Consider the following 27922-nt stretch of genomic DNA (forward strand, 5'->3'; position numbering starts at 1 on the left):
GCTAGGACTCTAGTCAGGACCTCTTCCAAACAAGTCTTGAATGCCGGTGTATTTTGGAAATATTTGGTGAGTGCCAAAGAACATTTGCTGAGTTCATGATTTGATTTGATTTGATTTGTTCATAAATGTGGGCAGGGGACAAGGAACAAAACAACAAAGCATGTAACTTGTGACTTTTTAATTTTTTACTCCAGGGGAGTATAGTACAATGTAAATTGAGGTAAAAAATAACAGGAGGCAAACTTAAACAAGTAAAGAGCTCTTCACCTTGGGTGCATGTGACACACCATGTTATACTTCATGGAATAAAATAGATGAGATCAAAAACTTTATAATGCAATTGTAACACTTGGCTGTATGTATTATCTCATCAATTAATGCCTTAGAAAGTGATGAACATCACAAACAAACATTTTGTATTTAACACTCAGGACAATTGGCAGTCATTTCAAATTAGGTCTCAGCAAAGTTGAAGCTGGCAGTGCATATTTGAAGGAGCACTATACAGTTCAGATCTAATTTATACACTTACAGATACAGATATACATTTTATTAGAACCTGCATGAAACTGGATGATATAACAGAAGTTTCAAAGTTATCCAGGCAATTTCTTGAAAACATCATTATCACATGAATCTCTTTATTGTATAAAATTCAGAAAATTAGCAATACCATGGCTGCTGAGTTAAAAATTTCTTCTACTTACATTCACTACAGATGCTCTTTCTTTTGAGGTATTATTAATAGTATTATTTTAAGATCGGAAAAGGCAGAGAGTGAAATAATTTGTTACAGGAGTGTCTCGGCAAAGAAACAGAAAAGATCTTGGGTGGGAATATGCCTTTGTGAGGTATCTGAAAGATAGTTTTCATTTTAAACCTTGAGGATATACTAACTACAGCAGAGAGTTTTGTGCCACATTTATACAGCTGCTGCTCTTCCTCCACTCACATTTTATTTTCAAAGGAGTATTAATTAGTTCATTTCCTTCAATCTTTTTCAAATAAAATAAAAAGGTTGCCTGAAGGCAATTAAATTAATTGGTCAAGATTGCTCAGACGGCATTAGCCAATATGCCAGGTATTGCATCTAGTGAAATTCATGGATGTCAAGACAAATCACTACAAATAAGTCACCTGCTGACATTTATCTGACCCACAGCTTTGGTATACATTGAAGACTAGCTCACTCACGCACTCAAAACACTCACAATATGAGAAAATAATACATTTTTTAAAAGGTTACTTTTGAATATGTCTTCACTTGTTTCACTGCTTGAATTCAAGTGCATTTTTGTCCATCCAGTCGTAGCTGGAAAATGTCTATGTACACAACAAACCTTAAAGTAACTGTACATTGAATGGATTTACTGTACTTTTTGACAGAATAGCACCACATCTGAATTAACTACTATCTACAGAAATGAATTTGCCTCCTTGTGAGCAAATAACACATAAGAATAACACACATCAGTTCAGTATCTTGTATCATTTGATCACATGCTGATGCAAATCAAAAGAAGATTGTAAACTTAATGTTCAAACAATGTGATAAATCAACAGAGGTAAGAACACGATCAGAGTTTGGGATGAAATGGCTTCATGATCCTCATAGCAATGAAATGGTTCACCGGCTCTCAATTTACTAGCAATACATCAAATGGAAAAATACTTAATAGAAAATCCCTATCTATTTTTTTTAAATTTGTACATGTATCCTAGAAAAAAAAAACAAATAATAATTATCATAATAATAATAAAACACAATATGTTTTCAAAAAACCCTGTTTCTTTTGAGGGCAGTCCCATATAGAACCACCTACATTTTTTAAAATGAGCTTTTCAATACATCTTTGCCAAAAATGTGGCAAAGACCTATTAAAACAACCAAACCATTCCTTTAACAGATCACAAACTAGCCAACATTTAAGAGCCACATCAGCAAAATCGTGTCTTTCCACCAACATGCAAACATGAACACGTTACACCACAATAGTCCATGTAAAAGATTGTAACAGTTTGGTTTGTGGCAGTGGATAGACACTAGGATCACAGTCTTAGCTGAAAGACAATGTGGGATGGGTTTTCACCACCCACATCACAGTTTTCGCTTGGTCACACTAAATGACCTTCCGTTTCCATTGCTGCTGGATAACTGAATGTTGACAACAAAGGAGGAGGAGGAATTGGAGGGTTGTGCAAGACAGTAACGTCAGGGGGAACTCCTACGGGACCCGTTCCCATTGGTGCTAAATGCTGTCCCCTGCGCAGAGTTCCATTGCCCGTCGGTTGTGAAAATTCTGCTGGTGGTGGATAGGCAATATATCTAGCATCAGGGGATATTCCATAAAATGGATCACCACCTGGTTGCACTCCTGAAAGTGAAAATAAAAAATTGGTTTCCGAACTACAGTAATAGATCTCACACAAAACGTCAGTGTCACAAAACCGTGACGCCTTTGCGAGTGTTACTTTTCCTAGGAGTAAGAATACTTCATTAGACTTACCTCCAGAGTTGTGATTGTTATAATTTGGCTGATGCTTCCTGAGGGTCCCAGTGTTGACTGAGTTTACTGAGTCAGTATGTGGTGGTTTTAAAGTATTATTCCCAATGTGATGGTGTGGATGGGGATGAGGATGAGGGTGAGGATGACCTGGATGCTGATGATTATGTTGATGTTGCATCTCAAATCCACAGTACTCGAAGGGATAGTCTATCTGGTCTATCAGATATGTACTGGCAGCAGGTTTCCTACCATCCTCCTGCAATACCAAAAAAGAAAGCAGTTAGTAAAAGTATGCAAATTTGAAATTATTGAAATTTACTGCTACCTAAGCAGTTAAAATAAAACCATGAAGGGGCTGTCATGGCAGACAAAGCAAGAAAGGCACAAAATAATTTTAATGTGTGAACTTAGAATTTTCTTAATGAACATAGTCTTGGGTTGAAAATAGATGCAAAATAACATAACTATGATGCTAGAAAAAAAATTGAACTCAGGAAAAATTTGAAAAAGAAATGTCTACTGTAAGCAGTTATAAAAGAAATAAAAGATAGGAGTAGCTCCTAATATATACTAGAGTGTCCTTCATGCTCAGGCTCATCACAATATTTTCACTACACGACATTCTAACACAGATATGTAGTGTAGTAAAAGTCCTCTTCACCTGTTGTTTTCTCACCAAGTAGTCAGGATTGCTATCAGCATTTGAGTAGCTTTCACTTTTTTCAGAAACTGAGCTGAGTGTTTCTCCAGTCACCGTTTCATTGTAACTACTTGGAGCATACATTTCTATTGTGGCAGATTTGCTACTACTCTGTTCACTTGCTGTAAGAACAAATAAAAAAAATTTCTTAAGTTACATGGAAAAAAAACCTGTGTTTCAGGCCTTATGCATTGTATAATGACAAAACAATAGAAGCATGAAAGAAAAGCATTGAACAGTCAACAATGCACAGTGTACAGTGCACAGTGTGATTCCAATGGTAGGATGAAAGAACGACGCACAGAAGATGAAAGCTTTGCAGCAAGCCATTGGCACCAATAATTGACATGTTAAAAGGGAAGACATGGGAAAGAAAAGTACAAGGAGGATCACCAGCACCTGGGAAACAAGGAGACAATCACCCAAAGCAAAATTAGCATATTGTCGACTAAAGTTGAAGCGAGGATATTTTGACCTTTTTTAAAGGTTTAGTCCGACAACGCTGCGTGAGTTTCAGCCAGGCATTCATAGGTAGGAAAAAATTCAGGGAAGGCAAGATAGAGAAACAAGGGGGCTTGTCCACAACACTCATTCCACACCACATCACATCACCGAAGAATGCCAATAGCACATATACAGCAGCTCAGCAAAACCACCACCAGCAGGACCCAAAAATTGTGCTGCAAGTCATTGCAAATTTTAACACACCTTCGCGTAGTCTTTGTCTACGTTTCCTGTACATAAAGCAGCCCACTAACAAAATGTTGAGCAACAGGAGGATTGATCCTGTGATGGCTACACTCACAACCACTAGTCGAGGAAGGTCTGCTCTACCCAAAAGTTCTTCAGATAACATTTCTGCACCATCTGTAAAACAATAGGAACATTTTTGAGCCTACTAAAGAAAATGGAAACTCACCAGTCAGTCGTTTTCGGGCGTGCTTTCTTAAGCAACAGCTTATGAGCAGCACATTCAGAAGGACGACCACAACACCACCAACAGCAACCGAAACAACAATCCATGGACCTTGGTTCATGCTGCTTCCAGCAGGTACCGGAGGAGGGGCTTCATCTGTGCAAGATGGCCACAATGAGAAAAATCAAATTTGCCTAGTAAGTACTGACTTAAAAATGCAGTGGATCATGTATTAGAGTCAGAATACTTCCAGAAATCCACCATCGTTATTGTTATAAGAACAATATCGATGAATGAAAAAGTTCTTTTAAACTTTCTATGAATCATGCATCACGCCACATTGGATTAAATATTACAACTTCACTGTCTCATGAAAAAATTTAATTACTTCATAACAATAAACATTCATGTAATTGTGCTTACTTGTTGTATGTGCCTTCAAATGGCCAGCATAATCACTTGGACCTCGTTTGTTCAGAGCCATAGCAGAGAAAACATACTCCGTAGCCAGGTCCAAATTTCGAACAACGTAAGTTGAAGCATTGGATGGTGTCACATCTGCATACTGATAGGCTTCGTTTGCCGAACCTGATGGTTTATACCGAATTCGAAATGTGGTAGGCAAGCCACCATCAAACCCAGGAACCCAGGAGAGGGTAATGGAGTTGTGTGTCGTTTCATTTGCATTCAAATTCGTCGGAGGGTCTGGTTTTGATGTAATGTCAAGCTCAACAGAATTAGTGGAAAAGCCAATTTCGTTTTGTGCAGTACATTGATACTGTCCAAAATCTGCTTGCTCCACTTTGTGGACTAGAAGAACTGATTCATGTGTGAGAACATCAGCCTGAAACAGAATATTTATTAATCTCAAGTATTGTTTGAATTGATGAGAGAGGGGCTGGAGTAAGGGGCAGAGAACAAAATACCTTGAGGTAGTTAATTGAATATTTTTTGGTGGTGTTTGCAGGTATGGCAGTTCCATCTCTAGACCATTTGAATTGAATATCTGGTGCACCCTTCGCACGGCATGTTAATCTTGCAGTATCCCCAACATTTGCAGCCGCCTTGGCAAGTACAGGAGACAGATCAATGTCTGGTTTATCTGAAGTGGAAAAAACAGACAATTTTAAATAATGATGCAGCAGTAAAACAGAAATGCAAACCAAAACTAGGGAAAGATATTTAGGGCAAACATACGTTTAACAAGTAGGTAAGCAGGAGCTGATGTTTCATTCCCCAAGCCATTGTTAACAACACAGAGGAATGCTCCAATATCTTCTTTGGTTGCTTTGAGAATAGTTAAGACTGATGTATTATTTCGGAAAACAGTTGATGTTCTCGATGCCATGTCGGAGAAACCTTCTCTACGCCAAGTGACATGATCAACTTTTAATGGGTTTCCATCTGCTGTGCAATTCAATTGAGCATCCTCTCCATTTGACACAAGTGTGTCTGTTGTAATACCAATAATTCTAGCAGGATCTGAGAAAAAGAAACAATTATGAGAATAAGAAAAATAATACACATTACAATATGCACCAGAAAAAAGGAGAGTTTCTTACAGTTGACACTGATGTTGATATGAGTGCTGGAAGTGCCTTCACTGTTCACTGCCTCGCAAGTGTAGGCACCAGTGTCGTCTTTATGGAGGGATGAAATGTTGAGCATTGGTCCATCAATGAGAACTCTTGAATGACTCTCAGAAGATTGACTGAGAACCTTGCCATCCTTTTTCCAAATATATGTCATATTGGATGGATTTCCATGAGCTTGAAGAGCTATGAGCATAGGTTGGCCTTCAACTCCATTGAAGGACTCAACAGGCTCACTTTCAAAAATTGGTTTGTCTGAAAAAGAAAAACCGGAAAATTATTTTATGTGATGACAGAGCACAATTTTAAGAGTCAACAATAATTGAAACTCACATAAAACATCTAATGTAATTGCGTCATGTACACTCCGCTGCAGGACTTCATTCATAGCTTGGCATGTGTAGACAATACCATTCAGATCAGCAGTTACATCCAAAGTCACTTTGACGGTGGATACCGTGCCACCATGCAGACCCTTAGATGAAGAGTTGGTAGTTCCCTACACATAGGAAAAAAAATACATAAAAATTTCAAGGTGAGAAACATTAATGAAATTGGCAGTTGAGGAGAAATACTCACCAGCACAGGAATACCATCCCTCCACCAAGTTAAAACAGCTGGAGGATTACTAGAGGAAGAGTCGCAAGTTAAAGTGGCAGATTGACCGGGTTTCAATACTGCTGGCTCTCGCTTTATTTGCACTCGGTCTGGAGGAACTGGTAAAACAGGAAAAGTCAAGACATTGTCATCACATTCCCCAAAATTTTCAGCAAAGATCCCTAAAAGACACCATTATTTACTTACAGAGAACACTGAGCTTGAGCTCTTCAGTCAACGGTATTTCAGTTGCCTTATTTGTGCCTTCACACTTGTAGCGTGCTTCGTTGTCTGTGGCGTTGGCAATAAAATCCACCTCGGCAGACACTGACTTGTCGAGGATTTTTGAAGTGGAACTTATCTGAAAAAGACAAAGAGCACCACAGGTAACGATAAGCTTAAAAAAAATTATCTAAGAGTAACGCATCTTTCAAGAGTGTCAAAATCGTGGTGAACATAAACTCGTACCTTCTTGTCGTTCTTGTACCAGGTGAGGGTGGCAGGTGGATTGCCGCCGGTAGAGACGCAGGTGATTCGCTGCCGGCTGCCCGCGCCGATGTTCGTGCCTTGCTTGTATCCGTGGATCATCAGGGTACTCGGAGGGTCTGCAAACACCAACAACACTTTCAACCACCGGGTGGGGGGAGGTGGGATTCGTTGAAACAAGTGCCCTGCACTGCACTCGGCCTGAAAGAGAGAGAGAGGGGGGGAGGGGAATGCCCACAGTGCAGTGGTCCCACTGGGTGTACGTACACTGCACCTCGATGGTGTGCGTGCCCACGGCCGTGTCCATGTTGAGGCCGTGGCACACCACGATGATGGAACGCGGCCCCGGCGGGATGGAGGTCACCAGGTCCGAGGTGGTGATCCAGCCGCCGTCCTTGGACAGCACGCTCCTGGACGTGGCGTTGTGCACCTGCTTGCCGCCCACCGTCCACCGGATCTCGGCCGGCGGGTTCGAGTTGTCCGTGGTGCACGTCAGCGGCACCACGTCGCCGACGCGCGCCTCGCCCGATCCGTTGATGACCACGTGCGTGGGCGGGACTGCGGGGAACAACAAAAATTTTGTTATTGTTTAATTTTTGGTTTTTAAATTTTCTTAATTTTTTTAATGGCGCCGGACTTACACTCGACGGTGACGGTGACCTGCGCCGACTGCGGCTTCTGACTCATGATGTTGGTGGCGGCGCAGCGGTACACGGCGTTGTTGTCGGACGCGTCCGCCGTGAAGGTGTAGGTGCTCTCCGAGATGGCGTCGTGCGTGAAGTACTTCATGTGCACCGGGTCGTTGTTCTTGTACCAGATGAGCTGCGCCAGGGGGTTGCCGCCGCGGCTCTTGCAGATGAGCTCCAGCTGCCGGCCGCGCTGCACCACGTTGCTGTCGAAGCCCTCGATGTAGGGGGCGCCGGGCGGGTCTGCAAGCGAGGCGAAGGCGGGGTCAGAGCAACGTCGAATCGAACGTGTGACCCCACCAATGAATTGCTCTCCGAACGAGGAATCCATTGGTGGGGTCACACGTTCGGTTCGGTTCCATTTAGCGACTCTGGAACTCAAAACGTGTCTAGAATTTTGGCCGCCTCCACCGGTCTTCTGGCCCACTGAGTAGTGGTCCTTCCCCCTAGGCACCATTGAGAAGGAATACTTCGTTTACAAGAGCCTGTTTATGTGTGAGTGCGCGTGAGCCCGTCACCTAAACGGCGAGCAAGATCCCGTGCGGTTCGGTGCAACTTTACTACAGTTTGTGAATTTTGTTGCGCCCTGGGCTCTGGGACTGCGAGTCGCTGGCCTGTTTACGAGGGCGGGCCCCTAAAACGGATTTCACAGTTTCCCCCGGATTCAATGGGTACCGAGAGCTGTGCTGCGGGGCTGCTTGTCCATAACCACATGGCCTTATATGGCGTCACAAGCGCCGGTAACGACCGAGCGTCAGAGTGCATGTGTGGTGTGTGTGTGTATGTGTACGCGCGCCGCGTGCATACCTCCCAGCCCACTCCCGAAACAAACCCATCGGCACGGCATCGGGCTTTCGCTGTGCCGTCTCTCTCGCACCGCGGGGCGGTCCGTAGGGGTGCGAGAGAGACAGAGCTCTGTTTGGAATCATCCCGCAGCGAGCAGCATCGCTTTGAACTGCCACGCCTGGCCTGGCCGTGCCGTGGCCGTGGCTGCTCTGTCTCTCTCGCACTCACGGGGCGTTCCGTGGGTGCGAGAGAGACAGGCTCTGCGGAATCAGCCCGCTGCAGAGAGCTGGCCATCACTGCAACGCACTACAGTCCACTCCCAGTGATGTCGCCTGGACCGCCCCCCCCCCCTCCCCGCGTCATCGCCACAGCCCTTCAAAACGTTTCAATCGGACCGCCCCTCTGTGTGCACGCGTGCGCGATGCGTGCGTGCAGTGTGTGTGTGTGTGTGTGTGAGTGTGTCATCTCAACCTCAATGCGGAATTCAATGTTCTGTATCCAGGACCATGCATAGGTCTGCTCCCTCCCTTTGGAAAAAAAAAAGATCGCGCAAGGGTTCGAACCCTGGCCTCCTGTCTATGAAAAACCACGTTCTTATCCGCGCGACCAGTTCAGGACGCCCGCCAATCCCTGATTGTATGCAGGGTGGAGGGTCCACGAGCCCCGGTCGCCGAGCCATCACGCAGCAGCATCGGCGTTCCATTCGTCGTTCCGTCTCTCTCGCACTCACGGCACGTCCCGCTGGAGTGCGAGAGAGACGGAATCGGCGTGCCGTCTGGCGGCTGGCGGTCTGGCATCGACCGGACGGGGGTTCGTTGGTCACCGTTCGACATGGCTTGGTCATTAGCGCGGGGCGCGGGACCAACAACAACAACAACAAGAGTGCAGGCAGGGGCTGACAGTGTACTCACACAGCACGGACAGCGTGACGGTGGCGCGCATGGGCTTGTTGACGGCGTCGTGGCGCGCCTCACACGTGTAGTTGGTGCCGTCGTCCTGGTGCGTGGGCGTGAGCCGGATCTTGGACGTGACGATGAACTTGGAGGCGCGCGGCCCGCGCGTCTTGGACACCACCTCGGTCGTCGAGTCGTCGCGCTGGTCTGCAACACGCAAACAAGCGAGGTTAGACGAGGTAAACAAGGAGGAGAATGGGGGCTGCCTGACAGGTATTCGGCCGCTCCGCGCCGTCTCTCTCGCTCTCGCGGGCCGGCCCGCCGGGGTGCGAGAGAGACAGAGCGGCGGCCTGGCGGGTCGCGGATGATTCGATTTGGGCGTCGCTGCCGTCGGCTTGCTGTGCTGGAGATTGGGCCGAGATTGAGGGCTTCAGACTCGTCTAGCGTCTAGCGCGTCTAGCTCCACTGACCCCATTCTGTGCGCAGCGTGCGCGGGGCGGGGGACCCTTTTCGATTCCGCCACACGGCCCCGCCCCGCCCCGCCCCGCCCCGCCCCGCCCCACTCGAGGTGCTCGCGTGGCCAGCAAGATAAAAGGCGCGGCGGGCGGCACTCTCATTACACTTAACTGTTGGTCTGTATTGGTGGCGGGGCGGGGCGGGGCGGGGCGCGCCATACTTAAACAAGCCACGAGCAGCAGCGGAAATAAAGGACCGCCGTAACGGCCAATTCTCGCGCAGGGAGCCCAGCGGAGCCCAGCGGAGCCCGGGGACTTCCGGCTAATTTTTACCGCCAATTCGCGCACGCAAAAAAACAAAAACAAACAAGAACAAAAGGCAAACATGGGCCGGCCATGCTGTTGTTGTCTGTTCGAGAGAGACCAAAGCTGTGCCGCGCGTCTCGCTCGACGAAAAGCGAGCAGTAATGAGAAGGAACGCGGCGGACATTTCTATTTCCATGACATCGCACCCACACTGCCAACGCGGTATCACCCCGCTGCAGCTGCGCATTGGCCGGCGCCTGCACTGCCTAGGCTCGCTCCGTCTCTCTCGCACTCGTGGGCCGGCCCGTAGTCCCGCGGGGGTGCGAGAGAGACGGAGCTGTTCGGGATAACGGCGCGGAGGGCTATATTCATCCGGGGGTGCGGTGAGCGGCGAGCAGGCCGCAAGGGGGAGGGGGAGGGGGGGGGGGGCGATGCCCACGTCCATATCTACAGCGGGAAAGGGACAGGTTAATTGAGAGCTCCCCCCTCCACCGCGCCACGCTGACCGCGCGCCGCGCCAGAGAGTGTGCTCTGCATTACAATCAATCCACCCAAATGCACACGCAAGCGCAAACAACCGCCCCCCAACCTCACCACCAGCATGCCATGCATCGTGTCCATTTTTTTTTTTTTTTTTTGTTTCCGCTGGTGGCTGCAGACTGCGTGTCGTTTTCGTCGCGCTGTCTCTCTCGCACCGACGCGGGACGCCGCGCGGGTGTGAGAGAGCCGGACGCTCGGATTGAGTCTGGTGGTGGCGGGTGGACGCGGTGCACGCCCGCGTCAAAGTGACTGCCGGACCAGAGCGACTGCTGCCCCGCTGCGGTCGGGGAGACGGCGAGGCGAGCCACTGGCGTACACTGGCGTGGCTGGTCTTGTTCAGACCACGCGGTCCGGTCCGGTCCGCTCGGTCTCGCCGAGTCACTTACTCGTAATTTGGAGGATGGAGACCCCTCCCCCCCCCCCCCCGGTCCGCGTACCCGCGCGGAACACCCGAATGAGGTTGCGTCTCGCTTCGGGCCGAAATGAGGGGGTGGCGTGGCCCTGCGTGGCGCGAAGCAGGGAAAGGGCATTAGGACCAGCCCGTGCACCCCGCCAGCCCCGCCAGCCCTCGGGGGGCCCCTTCGGGTGTGGGGGTCCGGGGGTCGTCGGGGGCCGTCCTTGATTAAGGCATGCGTGTGTGGACGCAGGGGCCGTACGGGCCGTACACCTCAGCGCCGCACAGACTCCCTGACGTCTTTTTAACCGCCCGCCCCGCCCAGGCCGCGGCCCCGCCTCCTCCTCCTCCTTCTTCTTCTCCTCCTCCTCCTGGCCCCGGAAAACCCTATTTGAATATCCAAACAGAACAGCGCCGCCGAAAGTAGGGCACTTAGGCGCACGCCGATAGCCCAAACACAACCCGTCCATTTCGGGGAAGAAGGGCGGTGCGAGAGAGAGAGAGAGAGAGAGAGAGAGAGAGAGAGAGAGAGAGAGAGAGAGAGAGAGAGAGAGAGAGAGAGAGAGAGAGAGAGAGAGAGAGACGGTATATTCAGCGATGGGTAGCGGATAAGTCGTTAAAGATTTATAGTGCGTCCTGCTGCGGGATCGACTGAGTCACTCATCAAAAGTAGCGAAAAAAAACAACAACAAAAAACCAACAACCCCAAAAAACGACCGACAAACTGCGAGGGATGAAAACGGCGGTGGTTCGGTCGTTTCGTAAACGCTTCTAATACTATGGGTTATGACTGTGGCACCGGGCCGACCGGGGCACTAAACCATGCAAAGGAGACGCATTAAAACCTTTTCGATTGCACACACGGGGCGGGGGTGGGGCGGGGCGTCCCCTATCTTTACGAGCGTGCCCCGAACTCGGGCCGAGTAACGCCGCGCCGATGCACTATACGGGGCAATTACAGTGCGCTGGCCGCGCTGGCCGTCCCAGTGCGTCACGCGGCGATAGTCAAACAGCGAGCTCGCACAGTGCAGTGGCTGCAGTGGCTGGCAGTGGCGCAGTCGGTAACGACAGGGCGCACTCATTGCGCTCTCGACCCGCGATCCCGCCGATAGATTCCTGCATTCCGAGAGCAAGCGATTGCAGCACGCCGCACGCTTCGCGGTGCGTTTGATGTCTGATCCCAGTCCTGTTCCACGACCGCACCGCGGCTTGAAGCGACGTGCGTCTGTCTGATAATGAGCGGTGAGCCGTCCCAGCGAGCGGGCCAGCCCTTAATGGTAATGGTAGCCTGCAGCGCGGGCCTGCCCGTGGAGCAGGCCAGCGCGGCGGGCGGCCTACCCCGCCGTCCGCAGGCGGCGGTCGCCCGGCCGCCCGGCCGGTCCGTCGGGGTGCTCCGTGGACAACGAGGACAGAGCAGGACAGAGTCACTGCGACCCGGCCCGGCCGCCGTCCCGGCGTCTTCAGATATGCATTCAGATTGAGATTGAGGATTCAGGTCGAGGAGAGAGGCGAGGCTGCGAGGCAGCGGGGCAGCGGGGCCCGGCAGGGAATCGAGTTTGAGCCGAAATGGCAAGTGCGAGCGATGACTGAAAACGGTTGGAGCGTCACGGCGCGGCGTCGCCCTAGCGTCGCCCTAGCCTCGCCCCGCCTCGCCAGTATCGCTGGCAGTCTGCTGGCATCGCCGCCCTCGCCTTGCGTCGCCTCTCCTTCCCCATCTCCACCGGCATTGTGTTTGTTTTCCCCTCGGTGCTCCGCCTCCGCTGCCGCCATCGGAGAAAAAAAAATACAAAGTTTGCCTTTATTTATCTTTCTCGGCGTCTGTCGGTCGCGTCGCAGCCTCCCTTGCACCCGCCTTGCAAGGCAACTTGCCCAACTTTTCATTAATGATGACAATCATTGTTTTATCGACCTTTCCATCTCATGCTGATGCCGCGAGGTCCCCAGAAGCGCCACGGTTACTGTCCGGCGCGCGCGCACACACACACACACACACACACACACACGCACACACACGCACACTCGGACACACACAGTGGCTGTCGTCGTATAAATCCGGCGTAGCTATAACGGTCTGACTGATGGCCGTGCTCAAGGCACAGTGGCGGCCCCGCCCCGCCCCCCCCCGCCGGACCAAGGTCCACACACGCTGCCATATCCCGGTCTCGTCCGGGCTAATCTCGCAGAAACCGTCCGGCGACATATTGCGGCGCCGGCACTCGGACGGCGACGCGGCCAACAACAACAACAACAACAACAACAACAAGCGAGAACGGGAAGGAAGCTGCGGAGAAAGAGCCACGATTATCCACCTGGCGGCGATGGATTGGGGTTGGGCCTCTTGGCCCTTTTGGGCCGTCGGTTGGTTGGGGTTGGGGTTGGGCATGCCGCCGGCAAGTGATCGGAATCCTCTTACACCGGACTGGCCTTTCGTCTGACTCTCTACTTTCTCTCTCCTCACACACACTCACTGGACGGGCGCGCGGCCAGCGGCGAAGCGGTCAAACCTAGTCAGAAGCCCTTATTAACGTGGCCCAACTACATTTAAAAAAATGGTCGAAAAATCGGAGGGAGGAATAGATTCTGACGCGACAACAACAACAAGGAGAAACGCAACAGCAACCTCCAGGGCGGTTATTGTTATTGTTTGTTTGTCCCTTTTTGTCCGGCGCGGGGGAGTGGAAGTCTTTGGCGGCGTTGGCGCGCGGCGGCGGCCCACTGCAGCGCCACGGCAGTGCCACTGCGGCGGAGAGCGGCGGATGAAAAGTGAAAAGAGGTCTGAAAAATGAATGGCGGCCGCCGCTTGTTTCACCGCAGCTGTCTCCTGTCTCTCTCGCACTCCCAGGGGCGTCCCCCCAGTCCCCCGCAGGCCGGTGGGGTGCGAGAGAGACAGAGCGACGACGCGCCCCGTTCGGAACGCCACCGGCTCGGCCACTGGCGACCGCGCGCGGCTTATCTCTGAGCAGCGCGTCCAGAGCGACGGGCTTTCGTCATTGGCTGAGCGGGATGTGTGTGTGTGTGTGTGTGTGTGCGCGCGCGCGCGCGCGTTTTACAAACAAAGGTATGAAATAATGCAAACATTTTTCATTTTAAAAAGAAAAAAAAAACAACAAAAAAAATGCCTTTGCGGCGTTATAGTTCATTTATAAATTTCTGTACGTGACTGTGACATTGATTAGGCCTGAATATTGTATTGCATGTGTACACGATAGGTAACGAAACTGGACGTAAATCACGCACGTGTGTGAAAATACATTGCAGAGCCTCTGATTAGGAAACCGTGTGTGTGTGTGACTGGCTCGTGTTCGTGTGTTGGAAGGGCCGTGCCACAGAGAAAGGGGTCCCCGCTGCCGGACACAGAGGGGAGAGAGAGAAAGGGGGGAGAGAGAGGGGGGGGGGAGGGGAGCCGAACCGAGAGTGCGTAATAATGTAATAATAATATTCAGCGGAATCAATTGGAGTCTCGCAAATAATGCATTACAGGCCGCCGCCGGGAAAGCCATCGGCATTCGTCGTCTCTTTCTCTCTCTCTCTCTCTCTCTCTCTCTCTCGCACTCGAGGGGCGGTCCGTATCGGTGCGAGAGAGACAGAGCGATGGAACGGCCTGCAGTACAGCGGCGCGCTGGAACCGAAACCCGGCAACCCGCGCGAACCGGCGGTACGCCGTACTTCCTCACAGCGCGCAGGGCGGCAGGGCCAGGCAGGGCGGCAGGGCTCGGAGGACTCGCGGGCTACAAGCCTATTGATTTCATCCGGATGGCGGGGTGGGGAGGGGGCGGTCCAGTGGAGGGGGAGGGGGGAGGGGCGGTGCGGCCGGACGGGCGGGGTGTGGCGGTGGGTTTGAAGCGCGGATCCTAAAAAGGGAAAGAAGCGGCGGCATCCCGCAGGCGGGGCGGGGCGGGGCGGGGCGGGGCGGGGCGAGGCCGACCCCACGCATAGCGCTCCACTGGACACTACACTGGTGACAATCACTTCCAGATGTGTGGCCTTCCAGCTTCCGAGCGCCCCCGCCGCCCCGCCCCCACGGGCCACCGCTCCAGCCCCGCCCCAGCGCGGCCCTGCGGACGCGAAGGGCCCAAAACCCCAACGAGGACCGAACAGAGGGGACGGCACCGCAGGAAAGCCGCACTGTAAAAAAAGCCGTGCATAAATTTGAGAGTTTAAAAGAGTTTAAATTTAAAGTGCGGGCGCGCCAATCGGACTGGCGAGGCAGCCGAGCGAGCGTTCGCCCCCGCCACCGGAGGCTCAAGGTGCGGATGGCCCGGATGGCGAAGCGTCAGCTCGAAATCGCCTCCAGAATGCACGCGGCGCGAGACTGCCGAGGGCGCGGCGCGTCGCTGCGTCTCTCTCGCACCGCGGGGACGCCCCTCGAGAGCGAGAGAGACAGCCCGCCGCGGCCGCCGGCAGAAAAAGAAGCTCGCGACGATAATGGGATGGCTCTAATACTGTAATACGGAAGGCCCACTTAACGCGGCGCCACTCTGATAGTAATAACAATAACGCGCTATCGGAAATCGAAGCGCAGCCTGTCTCTCTCGCACTCACGGCGCGGCGCGGGCTGCGCGCGGGGGTGCGAGAGAGACAGAGCGACGGGCCACCGGCGGGCCTACACGAGGCGGTAATAGGATGACGCCGGCTCACTCACTCCGCCGCCAGATTCGCCCCCCCCCCCCCTCTCTCTCTCGCCGCCGCCACCGCCATCCTTTTCTAGCGGCGTGGCGTTAACTAGTTTCCGGCACCAGTTAGTCCCGCAATTTGAATCTCGCCGTCTTAACCGGCGGCACCTTGACCCGGCGTCCCTCGGGACCCTCCCCCTGCCCCTGCCCCTCCCCCTGCCCCTTCGGGCGTCGGCGGCCCGATCCGGCAGCCCGCAGACTCTGTCTCTCTCGCACCTACACGGGACGCCCCGTGAGTGCGAGAGAGACAGAGCGACGACTCTCGGAACCAGTCTGCGGGAACCGGGGCGCACAATGCGAGCAGTGCGAGCGAGCGGGGCGCGGCGCGGGGCGGGGCCGGGTCACCCACATGAAGTGCCGCAAATTGCACGCCGGGGCGGCGGCGCGGGGGGAGGGGGCGGAGCACCTAGCCTGCCTTGCAAGAGGTTCAATATTTGCATATGAATATCAAGCAGGGCCGAAGCCTGCGGGCCGAGCCAGGACCGCCAGCACCGCCAGGACCCAGCGCCAGCGGCGTGCTGGTCAGCAGCACCACCAGCAGCAGCAGCCGGCTTGGAGGCTTCGAGGCCCGGGAGGGTCGGCCGCCTGCGAGGTAGGCAGCACGGCAACGCGCGTGTGGCGGCACGGCCAGCCGCGCAGTGCTGCCAACCGCCATGCACCAGTGTCGTGAGGGATGCCAACCTCAGCCCGCCAAACAGGAAAAAGTCGCCTCCCCCGCTGGGGTTGGCGACCCTGTTCGACGCCCGTGCAGCGCGGTGGTGCTAACGTCGGCCTGTTTGTCGCGGCACTGGCCGACCACGTCCATTGTCCTTTTTCTTGTCACCTTTCCTCTCCTGATCGGCGCTAACAACACCGCTTGACCCTTGCCGCGCCGTGCCGCGCCGTGGCGTGCCGAGCCAGGCCGTTACCTCGACGGGGCGTCGCAAGCGGGGCTAACAAGGGCACCGTGCAGCAGCCAACCAATTTGCGGAGCCCTGATAAAGGATGACTTCCTCCCACACATTCCAGGGGGTCGCCGCCCCGCCCCGCCCCACCCGCTGCGAGGCGGGGCCCCGGAAGGAGCAGCACACGGAAACGGATAGAAAGAGATGGCCTCCCCTCCCTCTCTCCTCCTTCCAGGCGAAAGGGGCTTACCAGATGACGTGGCCATAAATACTTCCAGGCGCCGCTGCGCCGCTATCGCAACGAGTTCACACACAACCGAACGCCGCTTTTCTGCACCCCTCCCCTCCCCCCCCTCCCCCCCCCTCCCCCTCCCCTCCCCTTCCCCCCTCCCCTCCGGCCGGCGTCTCATGACGCGATCAAAGCGCCACGGACAATGCCCTGCCTGCGCCTCCCAGCAGACTGATTCCGAGAGCCGTTTTCGTCGCTCTGTCTCTCTCGCACTCGTGGGGCGGCCCGTGCGAGTGCGAGAGAGACAGAGCGACTCCCGGAGTCAGCCTGCGGCCTCCCAGTGGCGGCGGCAACGGCCCTCGAGTGATTTCGTGCCGCTGTGTGATCCGTCCGGGCGGGGCGGCCAGGCTACTTGCGGCGGCCAGGCTTGAACCCGGCCCCGTGATTCCAGAGGGTCGCTCTGTCTCTCTCGCACTCACGGAGCTCTGGGCAGCGCGACGAGAACACTCGCCTTGCTGGTTATGAGCGCAGCGATGGCGGCGGGCTGCTGCAGTTTGGTTCCAAACGGCGCTCTCTGTCTCTCTCGCACCCGAAGGCACGCCCCGTGCGTGCGAGAGAGACAGCCCCCGCCGCAAAACTTGGCCGCCACAATTCTCATAGCGGCCTCCTCCCACGCACGTCGACGTCGACCTTTGGCGGAGGCGCATGGCGGCGCTCGTCACAACTTTCCGCCCCCGGATCGTCCCCGTGTCCCCGGCAGACTTGACGTACTTGTCCGGGACAGCGCCGCGCCCGGCAGCGCCGCACGGGGCCGCCTGGCCTCGGCCTCGGCCAGGTCCGCAGTAGGGACGCAAGAGTGAAGGCCTTGTGTGTGAGTGTGTGTGCGCGTGTGGTAATGTGTGTGCGTGTCGCCCCGGCGGAAAGGAGGCAACAAGGAAGACGATTGGTTTCGGTTTCGCCGCTTTCGCCGCTTTCGGCCCCGCCGCCGAGTGTAGCACTTTGCACCCTTAAGGACCTGGAGGAGCTGGAGGGCCTCGGGGAGGCGACGGCCGGCAATATAAAGCCCACTCGACGGGCCGTGTCGCGTCGCCAGTGTGCCCGCTCGGCGAGCTCGGCGGCCTCGGGGGGCGGCGGTCGGCGCTTGTTCCAGTTCAAGGGCATGAGGGACCCGACGCACGAGGCGCACCCGACATGCGAGCGGCCTGGAGCAGCGCCGCGCCGAGGAGGGGCATTGTCTCACCTGGGACGCCCGGGGGTGGGGGCGGGGCGGGGGCAGAGGCCGGGGGCAGAGGTCGGGGGCAGGTCCCTTGGGGCCGGCCGTGGGGGCGGGGCAGCGCCATAACTTGATCCGATCCGCCTGCCATTTCCATAGTTAGCCGGCAATAGCGTTACTCCAAATCCCATTCCAGGCGTTCCAGGCCCGTTCCAGGCCTATTCCAGGCTCCAGGGCGATACCGCGACAAATTCACTGCCCAGCGCCGGGAGAAAGTGGACCAACTTTTATTCATCCTCGGAGGAGCAGGGGCCCCCCACCGAGACTCCAGGGCCTCCAGGGCTCCAGGCCCCCACGGCCCCAGTGCCGGCTGATAACAATAGGGGAACTTCGGCGGCCGTCAAAGTCAGGAACAGCCATCTCTATATTACACACCACGACCAAGTTTCTACACTGAAAATAATATTTCCCCGGCTCCTCTCAAACAAATATCCCAGACGGGGCGGGGTAGCCGCCGCCCACACCAAAGGCCCCACACCGGACCTTCTTTCGCGTACACGCCGAACAGCGGCGCGAGAGTGCGAGAGAGAGAGGTGCAGCTTTTCCGGAAATGAAACTAATATAACCCGGCCGCCTCCCTTTCCTTTTTCCCCCTTTTCCCTTGGCTTTTCTTCCTGGCTGCGGCGGGACGCGCCGTGGATGTCCGTATGCTTCAGGAGGGCACCATTACATCGCCTTTACGGCCTGCGAGAGAGAGAGAGAGAGAGAGAGAGAGAGAGAGAGAGAGAGAGAGAGAGAGAGAGAGAGAGAGAGGGGGGCAGCTGGAATGCGGACTCATATTGAATCTCACATGAGCCATGAACCGTGGCGCACAAAGCGAACGGTGCAGCGGCATGGCCGGGCACGGCGGTAGCGATCGCAGCAGCGGTTCTCTGTCCGTCGGTCTGTCCGCCTGTCCGTCCGTCCGTCCGCTCGCCCGGAAGACCGGCCTGCCAGACTGCGGAAGTGCAGAGTGGTTCCAGAGGAATCAATCCCATGGCCTGCCTCACGCCAGCAACGCCCAGCAAACGCCAGCCAGCGACACGGATCTGAGTAAACTAACGCCCCCGCCCCCGACCCCCTCTCCCGGTCAAATTATTTACCATGCTTTCACGCGCGGGAGATCCAAAAGAAGAAGAAGAAGAAGGAGGAGAAGGATGAGGCGCCGCGCGCCAAGAAGCCGGGCCGCCGCGGAGGCACCGCCAACGAGGAGAGCACACACACACACACACACACGAGAGGATAAAAAAATATAAAAAAGAGATGCGTTCGAAACAAATTGCTTCCATTTTCGTTGTCTTTTCCGCGCTGCCTGCCGCACCCTGGCTGTACGAAATTGGGTCGGGAGGGATAGAGCAAACGTGTGAGTGCGAAGTGTGTGAGTGAGAGAGAGAGAGAGAGAGACAAAACACGAGAAGTGCGGCTCGCGGGTTATGGCGGGCGCGCTGCAGACGCGCGAGTAGTCTCGCTCAGCCAATCCATCATAGCCTGGCCTCGCGGCGCGCCTCGCCAGCCCTGCTGCCCTGCCGGGCCCTGCCGCCATGTCCCGATACCATATTCCGGAGTGCACGCCCGCCCCGCCCCGCCCCGCCCCGCCCCGCCCCGCCCCAGAGGCAGCAGGCAGCCCAGACGCACGTTGGATGCCGTCCAGAAGTGCATCCCTACCGCAAGGCGCGCTGGCTGGCCTGGCCTGGCCACCGCCACCTCGACACTACTAGAAACAGAACCAGCCTGCACTCGAACTGTGCACTGTATTTTTTTGAAAAGCCGCGGCGAACTTCGTTTTTGGGGCTTTGTAGTTCCCACACTGTAGGACGGTTAGAGGCCAGCCAGCCAAAGCGATTCCCGCGAGTCGTTTGGTCGCTCCGCCTCGGCCCGCGAGTGCGACAGAGACGGAGCGACGGCATCATTCTGCGGCGTGCGTGGCGGCGAGGCATCTCCAGCCGCCTTGCCCTTGCAGCAGACTGATGCCGACCGCCGCCTCCGTCGCTGTCTCTCTCGCACTGCGGCATGCTGCGGGACGCCCCGGGGGTGCGAGGGAGACGCAGCCACGCAGCCACACTGTTCGGAATCGGCCTGCTGATGGTCAATTACGTCGGGGAGACTGGGCACCGCGCTGGGCCGCTGGGCCGCTGGGCACGGAATCGGCCGGGCAGTGCGAGAGAGACAGCGAGCCCGGCCGGCCGAGGAGTGCGAGGGAGACGGCGATACGGCGAGACCCGGAGGAGGAATGCCAAAAAGGGCCGGCAAAGGGACGAGCAAGTAGTTTCGAGAGGATTTCGACGCAGGATAACCGGAGAAGGCGGAGAGGGGGCCGGGGGACAAGTGTAGGAAATGGCGCGCTAGCGTCCGAACGGGGGGAGCGGGGGAGTCGTAAGGGCGGGAGAGAAAGAGAGAGGGAAACAACGGGGAGGGAGATAAAAAAGAAGACAAGGCTTACAAACTCGGAGTGATAGTGTAAGTGGGTGAGAGGCTTCCGAGCCGGCTCGCTCTCTTTGTGCATCGGCCAATGTATGGACGGCCTCTCTCTCTCCCTCTCCCCCTCCTCCAGGGGCCTATCTGTCCCCTCCCTTTCCCTTTTGCAAAGTCCCAGGGGAGAGGGGCCAGGGGGCCAGGGGGCTGAGATACGGGTTCAGGTTGAAGCGGAAGGGTCCGCTCGCCCTATATTGACAACGCCCTGATTTGTAGTTGAGTACGTACAGCCCCCCCCCCCTCCCCGCACACGTGCAAATCCGCGCGAAAGCTTTCCCTGCCGGAACGTGTCCAAGGCTTTGCTATTCTTTCCCGGGGAACGGTACCCGAAAAAAAGGGGAGGGGGCGATGGGGGAGGGGAAAGAAAAACTTTCCACTTCAATTGTACGCGCCGCGGCGGCGCGGCACTCCCTTCCTGCGGGCGCGTTCCGAATAACGCGCGGGTGCTCTGTCTCTCTCGCACTCGCGGCCCGCCCCGTGGGCCCCGTGGGGGTGCGAGAGAGACAGACAGAGGGGGATGAGCAGGGCCGAGGGCGGCTGCCTTCGCGAGCGACAGGTGCGTGCTCGCCTCGCACGCGGCCACGCGGCCCAGCGCCCTGCAGTGCAGGATCCTCCACCCCACTGCGCAGGGCGCGCAGGCAGAGCAGCGGTACGGTCGCACAAAGGGGGCGGAATATGTAATTAGCAGAGACGCGTGCAGAGAGAGAGAGAGAGAGAGAGAGAGAGAGAGAGAGAGAGAGAGAGAGAGAGAGAGAGAGAGAGAGAGAGAGAGAGAGGAAGGGCGGTAGTGTCTCCCGTCCTTGTCGCGCACGCAGTCAAGCGGCGCGGCCGTTGTTTTGTATTCGGACGCGCACTCCGTGTAGCTGGTAAGGCTCCGTGTAAGGGTGACGCCGAACGTCGCTCTGCCTCTCTCGCTCTCCTACGGGGCGCCCCAGGAGTGCGAGTGAGACAGAGCGACGGAAGCGCTGTTGGGATGCAACCCGCTGTCTGCACCCCGTGCCACCGGCAGGGCGGCGCGGCCACTTTATAAGGGTGGGGGAGCGCGGCGGGGCGTGGCGCGGTCAGCCGCGAGTTAGGCGCGGCTTCTTCAGCGCCGCGACCCCGACCACACTTCTGCCTAGCGCAAGAAACAGCCGACTGACTGCCTGCTGCAGCTCGAACCCCAACAGCGCCCTCGTCTCTCTCTCTCTCTCTCTCTCTCTCTCTCTCTCTCTCTCTCTCTCTCTCTCTCTCTCTCTCTCTCTCTCTCTCTCTCTCTCTCTCTCTCTCTCTCGCAGCCGCTGGACCGGGAGGGGAGGCAGGACAGCGCCAGTGCTGCCCGACGACGCGGAGGTGCTCGCAAAACAACAATTCCCAGATCCGCGTTAACTCATTTTTACCGCCGCTAAAAACTTGGTTAGTGCTGCCGAGAGAGATCTGCGCCAGTCTGGAAGGTTAGGTCTGCAGAACTTGCACTAGAAACACAACCAGGCGGCACCAGCAGAAACTGTTTCCACTTTTCTGCCAAGTCTGAATTTTTTTTTTGCGTTTTTTTTTCTTTTGGGGGCGGGGGATGGGGTTTTTTTTAGGGTGGCGCGTTTTCCTGCTACAGGGTATCAGCGTCGTTGCACTCGCTGGGCATGGCTGTCCGACAAGGCGTGCCACGCCACGCCACGCCACGCCACGCCACGCCGCGCCACGCCGCTTTGGCCACCAGCACCCCGCGAGTGCCCCGCGAAGCCCCGCGAGGCCCCCGCGAGCTGCAGAACTGGGTTATAGCTCTTTTCATGACCCGTAAAGTCCGCCCGCCTATCCCCCTGCCCTGCCCGGCCTGGACTGCGCCCCGCCCCGCCCCGCCCCACCGCGGTACCGGTAATCGGACAGCCTCGTCACTCCGCGCCAGCGCGCGCGGTACACGCTAAAAACAGCAACAAAACCGGTTTTCTTTAGAACCGAGACGCGCGCTGTGCGAACTGATTTCGCACATAGCGTTTCGTCGCTCTGTCTCTATCTCACTCCCTCGCGCTCGCGGAGCGCTGCGCGGCAGCGGGTGCGAGAGAGACAGAGTGACGGCCTGGCTCTCCAAACGGGATGCTCATCGCCATTAGCAGACACACACGCCGAGCGGCACTCGGACTGCGCGCCTCTCGCTGCACGCCCTGCACGCCGTCTCTCTCTCTCTCTCTCTCTCTCTCTCTCTCTCTCTCTCTCTCTCTCTCTCTCTCTCTCGCACCCACCGCCGAGCGCCCCGCGAGTGCGAGAGAGACAGAGAGACGCGGCCGCTGGTGTGCGCGGGGCGTGGGGCTATTCATAACCCCTTCCCGCCTCCCGGGAGGGTCCTACAGAGAGTCCTACAGGGTCCTGCGAGGTACAAGTTGGAGCAAGAAACCTTGCACACCGCCATGCCCCTTCCGAATGCTAACCCCTTTGAGTGGGTCCCAAGACGCGCCGGGCGAGGCGAAGCTAGGCGAGGAGAAGCACCGGCAATGGCTGAATACTCGGCGCGGCTGGCTGCACCACAGGCAAGGACACACACACACACACACACACACACACACACACACACACACACACACACACGACACGTTTGCGCCCTTCTTGGGACGTTCGTTCGAATGGCACGCCGACGTCACAGTCGTTGCTTTGCAGTGCACCGCCGGTTCCGACGGTGCTCTCCTCGCCGAACCACCACGACGACGTCGCAGCGCGCGAAGCCTCGCTAGCCTCGCGAAGCCTCGCGAAGCGGCGGTGCCAAGAATCCTAATATTAATCCCGATCCAGGAAATACTAAGCCAATCGCGAAGATGGAAGGCGGGACGCCTGGCCCGGCCCTGGCCTGGCCCGCGGCCTATTCCATCAGCCGGGCGGCACTTAGCGACACCGCAGTGTGCCGCACCGTGCCGCAGAGTCTTATCGGCGAGGGAGTAAGCCGCCAGACCGCCAGTCGCTTTCGTCGCTCTGTCTCTCTCGCTCCTACGAGGGGCGCCCCGCGAGTGCGAGAGAGACAGAGCGACGAGAAGGACTCTCGGAATGAGTCCGCTGCCTTGCCGCCTTTGCGCTGGCTGGTGCTGGCAGGCCAGGCCGCTCTTATAATCAGGCAGACGCTTGCCTGGCGTTTGCACCTCGCCCATTATCAATTCAGAGCATTCGTCAGATCAACACGGCGCCGTGGCGGGGCGGGGCGGGGCGGGGCGGGGCGCGGCTTGGCGGGGTGTTCCAAAGAGGATTACCAGCAGCCCGGATGGATACAGTGGCACAAGGGACGGCCCCACTCCAGCCAGCCCAGGCTCCAGCCCAGGCTCCAGCCCAGGCTCCAGCCCGGCGCAATTCATCCACCTGGAGTGCGACACGGGGCTATCCCCGTTTCAACGAAAAACAAGAAAAAACACACACATACACAAAAAATTGGGATGTTTGAACCAAGTCACTTTTTGTGAAGCAGATCCGCGGACTGAGCGACGCACCGTCACTTGGAGGGCCAGTGTGTTGCGACCCGGTCCTCTGTGTCTGCCCGAGGGGGTGGAAAAATCATCCAGGGATGAAGAAAGCACACTGGTAGAAAGGCCAGCAGCGCCGAGAGTGCGAGTGAAAAAGAAGTGGCGTGTGGGAGGGATGACACCCCGGACTTGGTTTGTGTGAGAGCAGTCCTTCTCCGGCAGCGCCGCGACGCCACTGCAGACTGAGGGTCGCTCCGTCTCTCTCGCACCTTCACGGGACGCCGCGTGCGTGCGAGAGAGACGGAGCGACGAGAACGACTGCGACGGCGCTGGCTGGGGTAGGACAGGGAGCGCCACTAAATCAGCAGCCGAGCGAAAAGGGGATGAGTTATAGCGCCTATTGAAGTCCACGCTATGCCCCGTCGGGGTTCCACAATCACGCCCCGAGAGTTCATGAACCGCGACCGCGCGCTGTCTCTCTCGCACCCACGCGCAGCGCCGCGCAGCGCGCCCAAGGCCGCGTGAGTGCGAGTGAGACAGCCTGCTGCAGCGGCGGCGCGGAAGAACCACTTTGGGCCGCGGTGCTGGCACTGCCTGCGGGGGCGCACTGGAAAAAACAGCCAGGCAACCACCCGCGAAATTTTCAGTGGTTTAATCCCTGATTTCGGAACTACTGGCAAAAAAACCTGATAGTCGATTTAAGCTGGCGTCTGTACTAAAGAGGAGATCCACCCACCAAACCTTTCTCTCTTTTTTTTTCACCCCAATTTGAAGAAGAAGCCCGGAAAGTTTGTGTTTTTCCCCCCAATTCGGTGAACAAGGAGTTGGTACTCACTCAGCTTGAGCTCCACGTTGTCGCGGAACCAGACGATGGTGGCGGCAGGCTTGCTCTCCTTGACGCGGCACTCCAGCTCCACCTCCTTCCTCTCGGCGATCTCCACCTTGTTGACGCTGCTGCCGTCCCGGTTGATGATCTCGATGCCGGCGGGCGGCGCTGCGGGCAGACGGGCCAACGGTCACACACTGTCACACACACACAGTCACACACACACACACACAGTCAAAGTTCGCGCTGCATTGCGCGCCACAGAAAAACACGATTACAATCTCGCTCCGCAGACGAAGAGAGTCGGCTTACAACGGACCAAAAAAAAAAAAAAGCATTTGAGATTTTTAGGCTGGTTTTTACAAAAGCAGAGGCGTTCAAAACTCGGATTTTTCGTCGAAACTGTACCCCATTTCCGGTCTGTTTTCCGAACCAAACTCCGGGCTTTGGTCGCGCCAGTGCCCCCGGCAGGCTCGGCTCGGCTCGGCGCGGCCTCACGGATTACGACGGGGCCGCGTGGCGCGCGAAGCCGCGTGCTTTGAAAGGAAACCGAACCGCCAAACTTGAGGAAATCCTTCACACTTTGAGGGCAACTCGGCGACAAGGCGCGCCGAAAAACTTAATTGACGGCCGGATTACCGAGACCGGGGCCTACACTGCCGGAGAAAAACGGACCGGAAGCGCTTTGCGCACACAGTGTAGTTGTGTTATGACTAAACCTGCGGCGGGGCGCTCAGGAAGGACGCCGCCTATCAAAGTGTGCGCACCGCCGCACCGGGCTTGCAGGTACACTGTGTGCTCTAGCGTGTGCTGACAAAGGTAGCCACAGCAGAGGGCTCGGGGCCGGCAGACCCGACCCACATCAGAACGGGGCGCTTGCTGCGAGGCTAGCTGCCTGGCAGGGGTTCCACGATTCCACAGCCAGCATTTAGTGGCCCCGGGCACCGAGTCTCGGATCGGCCATTCAATTAATCTCTACACGGCGACACTATATTCGAAATGAGCGAAAAGGCCAATTTCGGCCGGGAACACGAAATGCAAAAGGGTCTGGATGAGGGTCGCCGGAATCCACGTCGGGGAGGGCGGGGCGGGGCCAGGGCCGCCTGTCGCACCCCTGCTGCAGAGGCTGGCGGGGCTGGCGGGGCCCCCAGGGCCTCGGGGCAGGGGCGGACCCTTGGGAGCCCCACTGCCGCCCCGCCCCGCCCCCGGATCTGCCGGGCCATCGCTCTAACGCCCGGCACATCTGCCTCCCGTTCGCACGTCGTTCTCGCCGGCTCGCTCTCTCGCTAGGTGATCCGCCGGCTCCACTGTCATCGCCCTCGGGCTATAAACAGCAATCAGCTGAACCGGGAATCCATTCAAGAAAAAAAAAACTCGTCAATTTATACACGTGGTGATAGGCACGTGTCATTTTTTTTGTAATCAGCAGGACAACACTTTATTTCCTGGACGCATTGAGGATTTTTTTTTCAAATAAAATAAGTTTTTTTTGGGGGGGGATGAGGCGCCGCGTGGCGTTTCCATTTCCAAGATTGACGGAAGGCTGCTGGCTGCCAATGAGCCTCGCCGTGCCGCCGTGCCGCCTGCTCGTTTGCCGGGGCCTTTCACTCAGCCCGCCTTGGCGCCCTTGTCTGACACACCGCGGACCCATTTCCCTAAACCTCCTGGGAGGGGGAGGGGAGGGAGGAGAGAGAGAGAGAGAGAGAGAGAGAGAGAGAGAGAGAGAGAGAGAGAGAGAGAGAGAGAGAGAGAGAGAGAGAGAGACGTGCAAGGGCGTCGGGAGGCAAGGTCCATTTTACTAAGTCGCAGGCCGACCTTCCCCAGCCCCAGGGCGCTTGGCGTGTACTCGCTCCAGCCCCGAAAAAGAGGGCGAAAATTGAACTTGCCCTGGGCCAGGCCGGCGGACCGCAGCTTACAAGGTACCCGTGCTCCCCCCACCCCTTGACCCAGCGCCAGCCCAGCCCGAGCGTGCCCGGCCAGACAGATTGCTGGCTGTTCCAAGCCCGGCCGCTTAGCGTCGCTTAGCCTCGCTTATCGCGGTGATCGAGTTTTTAAGGGATTTGGCCCGATCGCCGCGGCAAATCTGTATCCACCAGGGGCTGCCAGCTCGGCCAGCCCGGCCAGCCCGGCTAGGCTGCCGGAGGTGTGAAAGAGGCGGGTTATTTATCGGGGCTGGAAGGGGTGGGGGTGGGGGTGGGGGCTCCCGGGGGGACACCTTCCCGGGGTGGGGGGAGGGCCGTGGGGACCTGCAGTGTGGTGGCAAGGCCGGCCCGACATGTGACGGCGAGATTGGCTCCGGACAAGCCGAGCCGAGCCGAGCCGAGCCGAGCCGAGCCGAGCCCACCCGAACCGCCCCCCGGCCGCCCCTGGCCCACAGCACCGAGTGCAGGGGTCAAACAGCGTCCTGGGACGACGGCGCGTATATGAAGGGCCCCGACGAGGGTCGCTGAATAAAAGTGCCCCTCCTGGCGCGCACACACACGCACACACACACACAAACACGAGCGTGGGCGGGCGGGGGCGCACACACACGCACTAATTAAAACCGGCGAGAGCTAAGAAAAAAGGGGCTGGGGGCCCTTCCCCTCTCCGGCCCCTGGGGCCTGGTGGGGGCCCTTGGGCCAACTCTCAAAAAATTTGTAAAATTTTGACCGTTTCTAGGGTGGGGCCCGGGGGGGCCCGTGGCAGGCTCTGGACCGTGCAGGGGTGCCGGGGGCGTGGAGCTGGAACTGCCGCGCCTCCTGCGAAAAAAAGCCGCTAATACCCCGGCCAAGTCCCTGGGGGGAGATCCCGGAGGAAACCCCACCCACACACACGACACTGCAGTTCGTTTCGGAGCAATCGGCGGCGTTTAAACAAATATGAAATTTGTTTATTTTTCGGTTGTCAATCTCAATCGCGACCGGCTATCGGCGCCGAACCCTCGGAAATCCAATCTGCGGCTTCGCAGCCCGCTGATTCCGAAGAGCCGTTATTTCGTGGCCCTGTCTCTGTCGCACTCACGGCGCGCCGGCGCGTCCCGCGGGGGTGCGAGAGAGACAGAGCGACTGTTTGTCGAGTGCAGCGCAATGCCGCCTCGCCCTGCCTTCCTCGGTAAATACACTGTAAGGCGGGCGGCGTTGGCGGTCGGGCTGCCTGCCTGCCTGCCTGGCCGCGGGGAGCCCTGGCCGAGCAGCCAGCCAGCGCAGCGTCGTCGAGTCAAGAATATGTACGTACTTCTAGCACGCTCCCAGCGAGCAGGGCGGGGCAGGGCGCAGATAGACTACGAATGGGGCGAAATAGAGCGAGCGGCAGATGGGAACGGCGGGGGGG

The 27922-nt window shown here is 56.6% G+C and overlaps 2 protein-coding genes across 2 annotated transcripts in view; one reads left to right on the top strand and one right to left on the bottom strand.

Annotated features, from left to right (window-relative positions):
• Nucleotides 1-27922, top strand: part of LOC117639275 — a 380425-nt gene that overhangs the window by 117371 nt on the left and 235132 nt on the right. The gene's annotated exons all lie outside the window — the stretch shown is intronic.
• Nucleotides 164-27922, bottom strand: part of LOC117639706 (nephrin) — a 65783-nt gene continuing 38024 nt past the window's right edge. The window contains exons 2-18 of the mRNA XM_034375582.1: nucleotides 24620-24778; nucleotides 9182-9370; nucleotides 7440-7727; nucleotides 7066-7356; nucleotides 6781-6917; nucleotides 6520-6673; nucleotides 6295-6431; nucleotides 6049-6214; nucleotides 5686-5970; nucleotides 5321-5605; nucleotides 5050-5225; nucleotides 4547-4967; nucleotides 4235-4279; nucleotides 3916-4074; nucleotides 3169-3329; nucleotides 2508-2763; nucleotides 164-2375 (exon numbers count right to left, since the gene is read on the bottom strand). Of these exons, the coding sequence (XP_034231473.1) occupies nucleotides 2116-2375; nucleotides 2508-2763; nucleotides 3169-3329; nucleotides 3916-4074; nucleotides 4235-4279; nucleotides 4547-4967; nucleotides 5050-5225; nucleotides 5321-5605; nucleotides 5686-5970; nucleotides 6049-6214; nucleotides 6295-6431; nucleotides 6520-6673; nucleotides 6781-6917; nucleotides 7066-7356; nucleotides 7440-7727; nucleotides 9182-9370; nucleotides 24620-24778 (3569 nt within the window). The 3' untranslated portion in view covers nucleotides 164-2115. The remainder of the gene's footprint in view (nucleotides 2376-2507; nucleotides 2764-3168; nucleotides 3330-3915; nucleotides 4075-4234; nucleotides 4280-4546; nucleotides 4968-5049; nucleotides 5226-5320; nucleotides 5606-5685; nucleotides 5971-6048; nucleotides 6215-6294; nucleotides 6432-6519; nucleotides 6674-6780; nucleotides 6918-7065; nucleotides 7357-7439; nucleotides 7728-9181; nucleotides 9371-24619; nucleotides 24779-27922) is intronic.

This window comes from Thrips palmi, unplaced genomic scaffold (genome assembly GCF_012932325.1).
Source record: "Thrips palmi isolate BJ-2018 unplaced genomic scaffold, TpBJ-2018v1 HiC_scaffold_11, whole genome shotgun sequence".
NCBI lineage: Eukaryota > Metazoa > Arthropoda > Insecta > Thysanoptera > Thripidae > Thrips > Thrips palmi.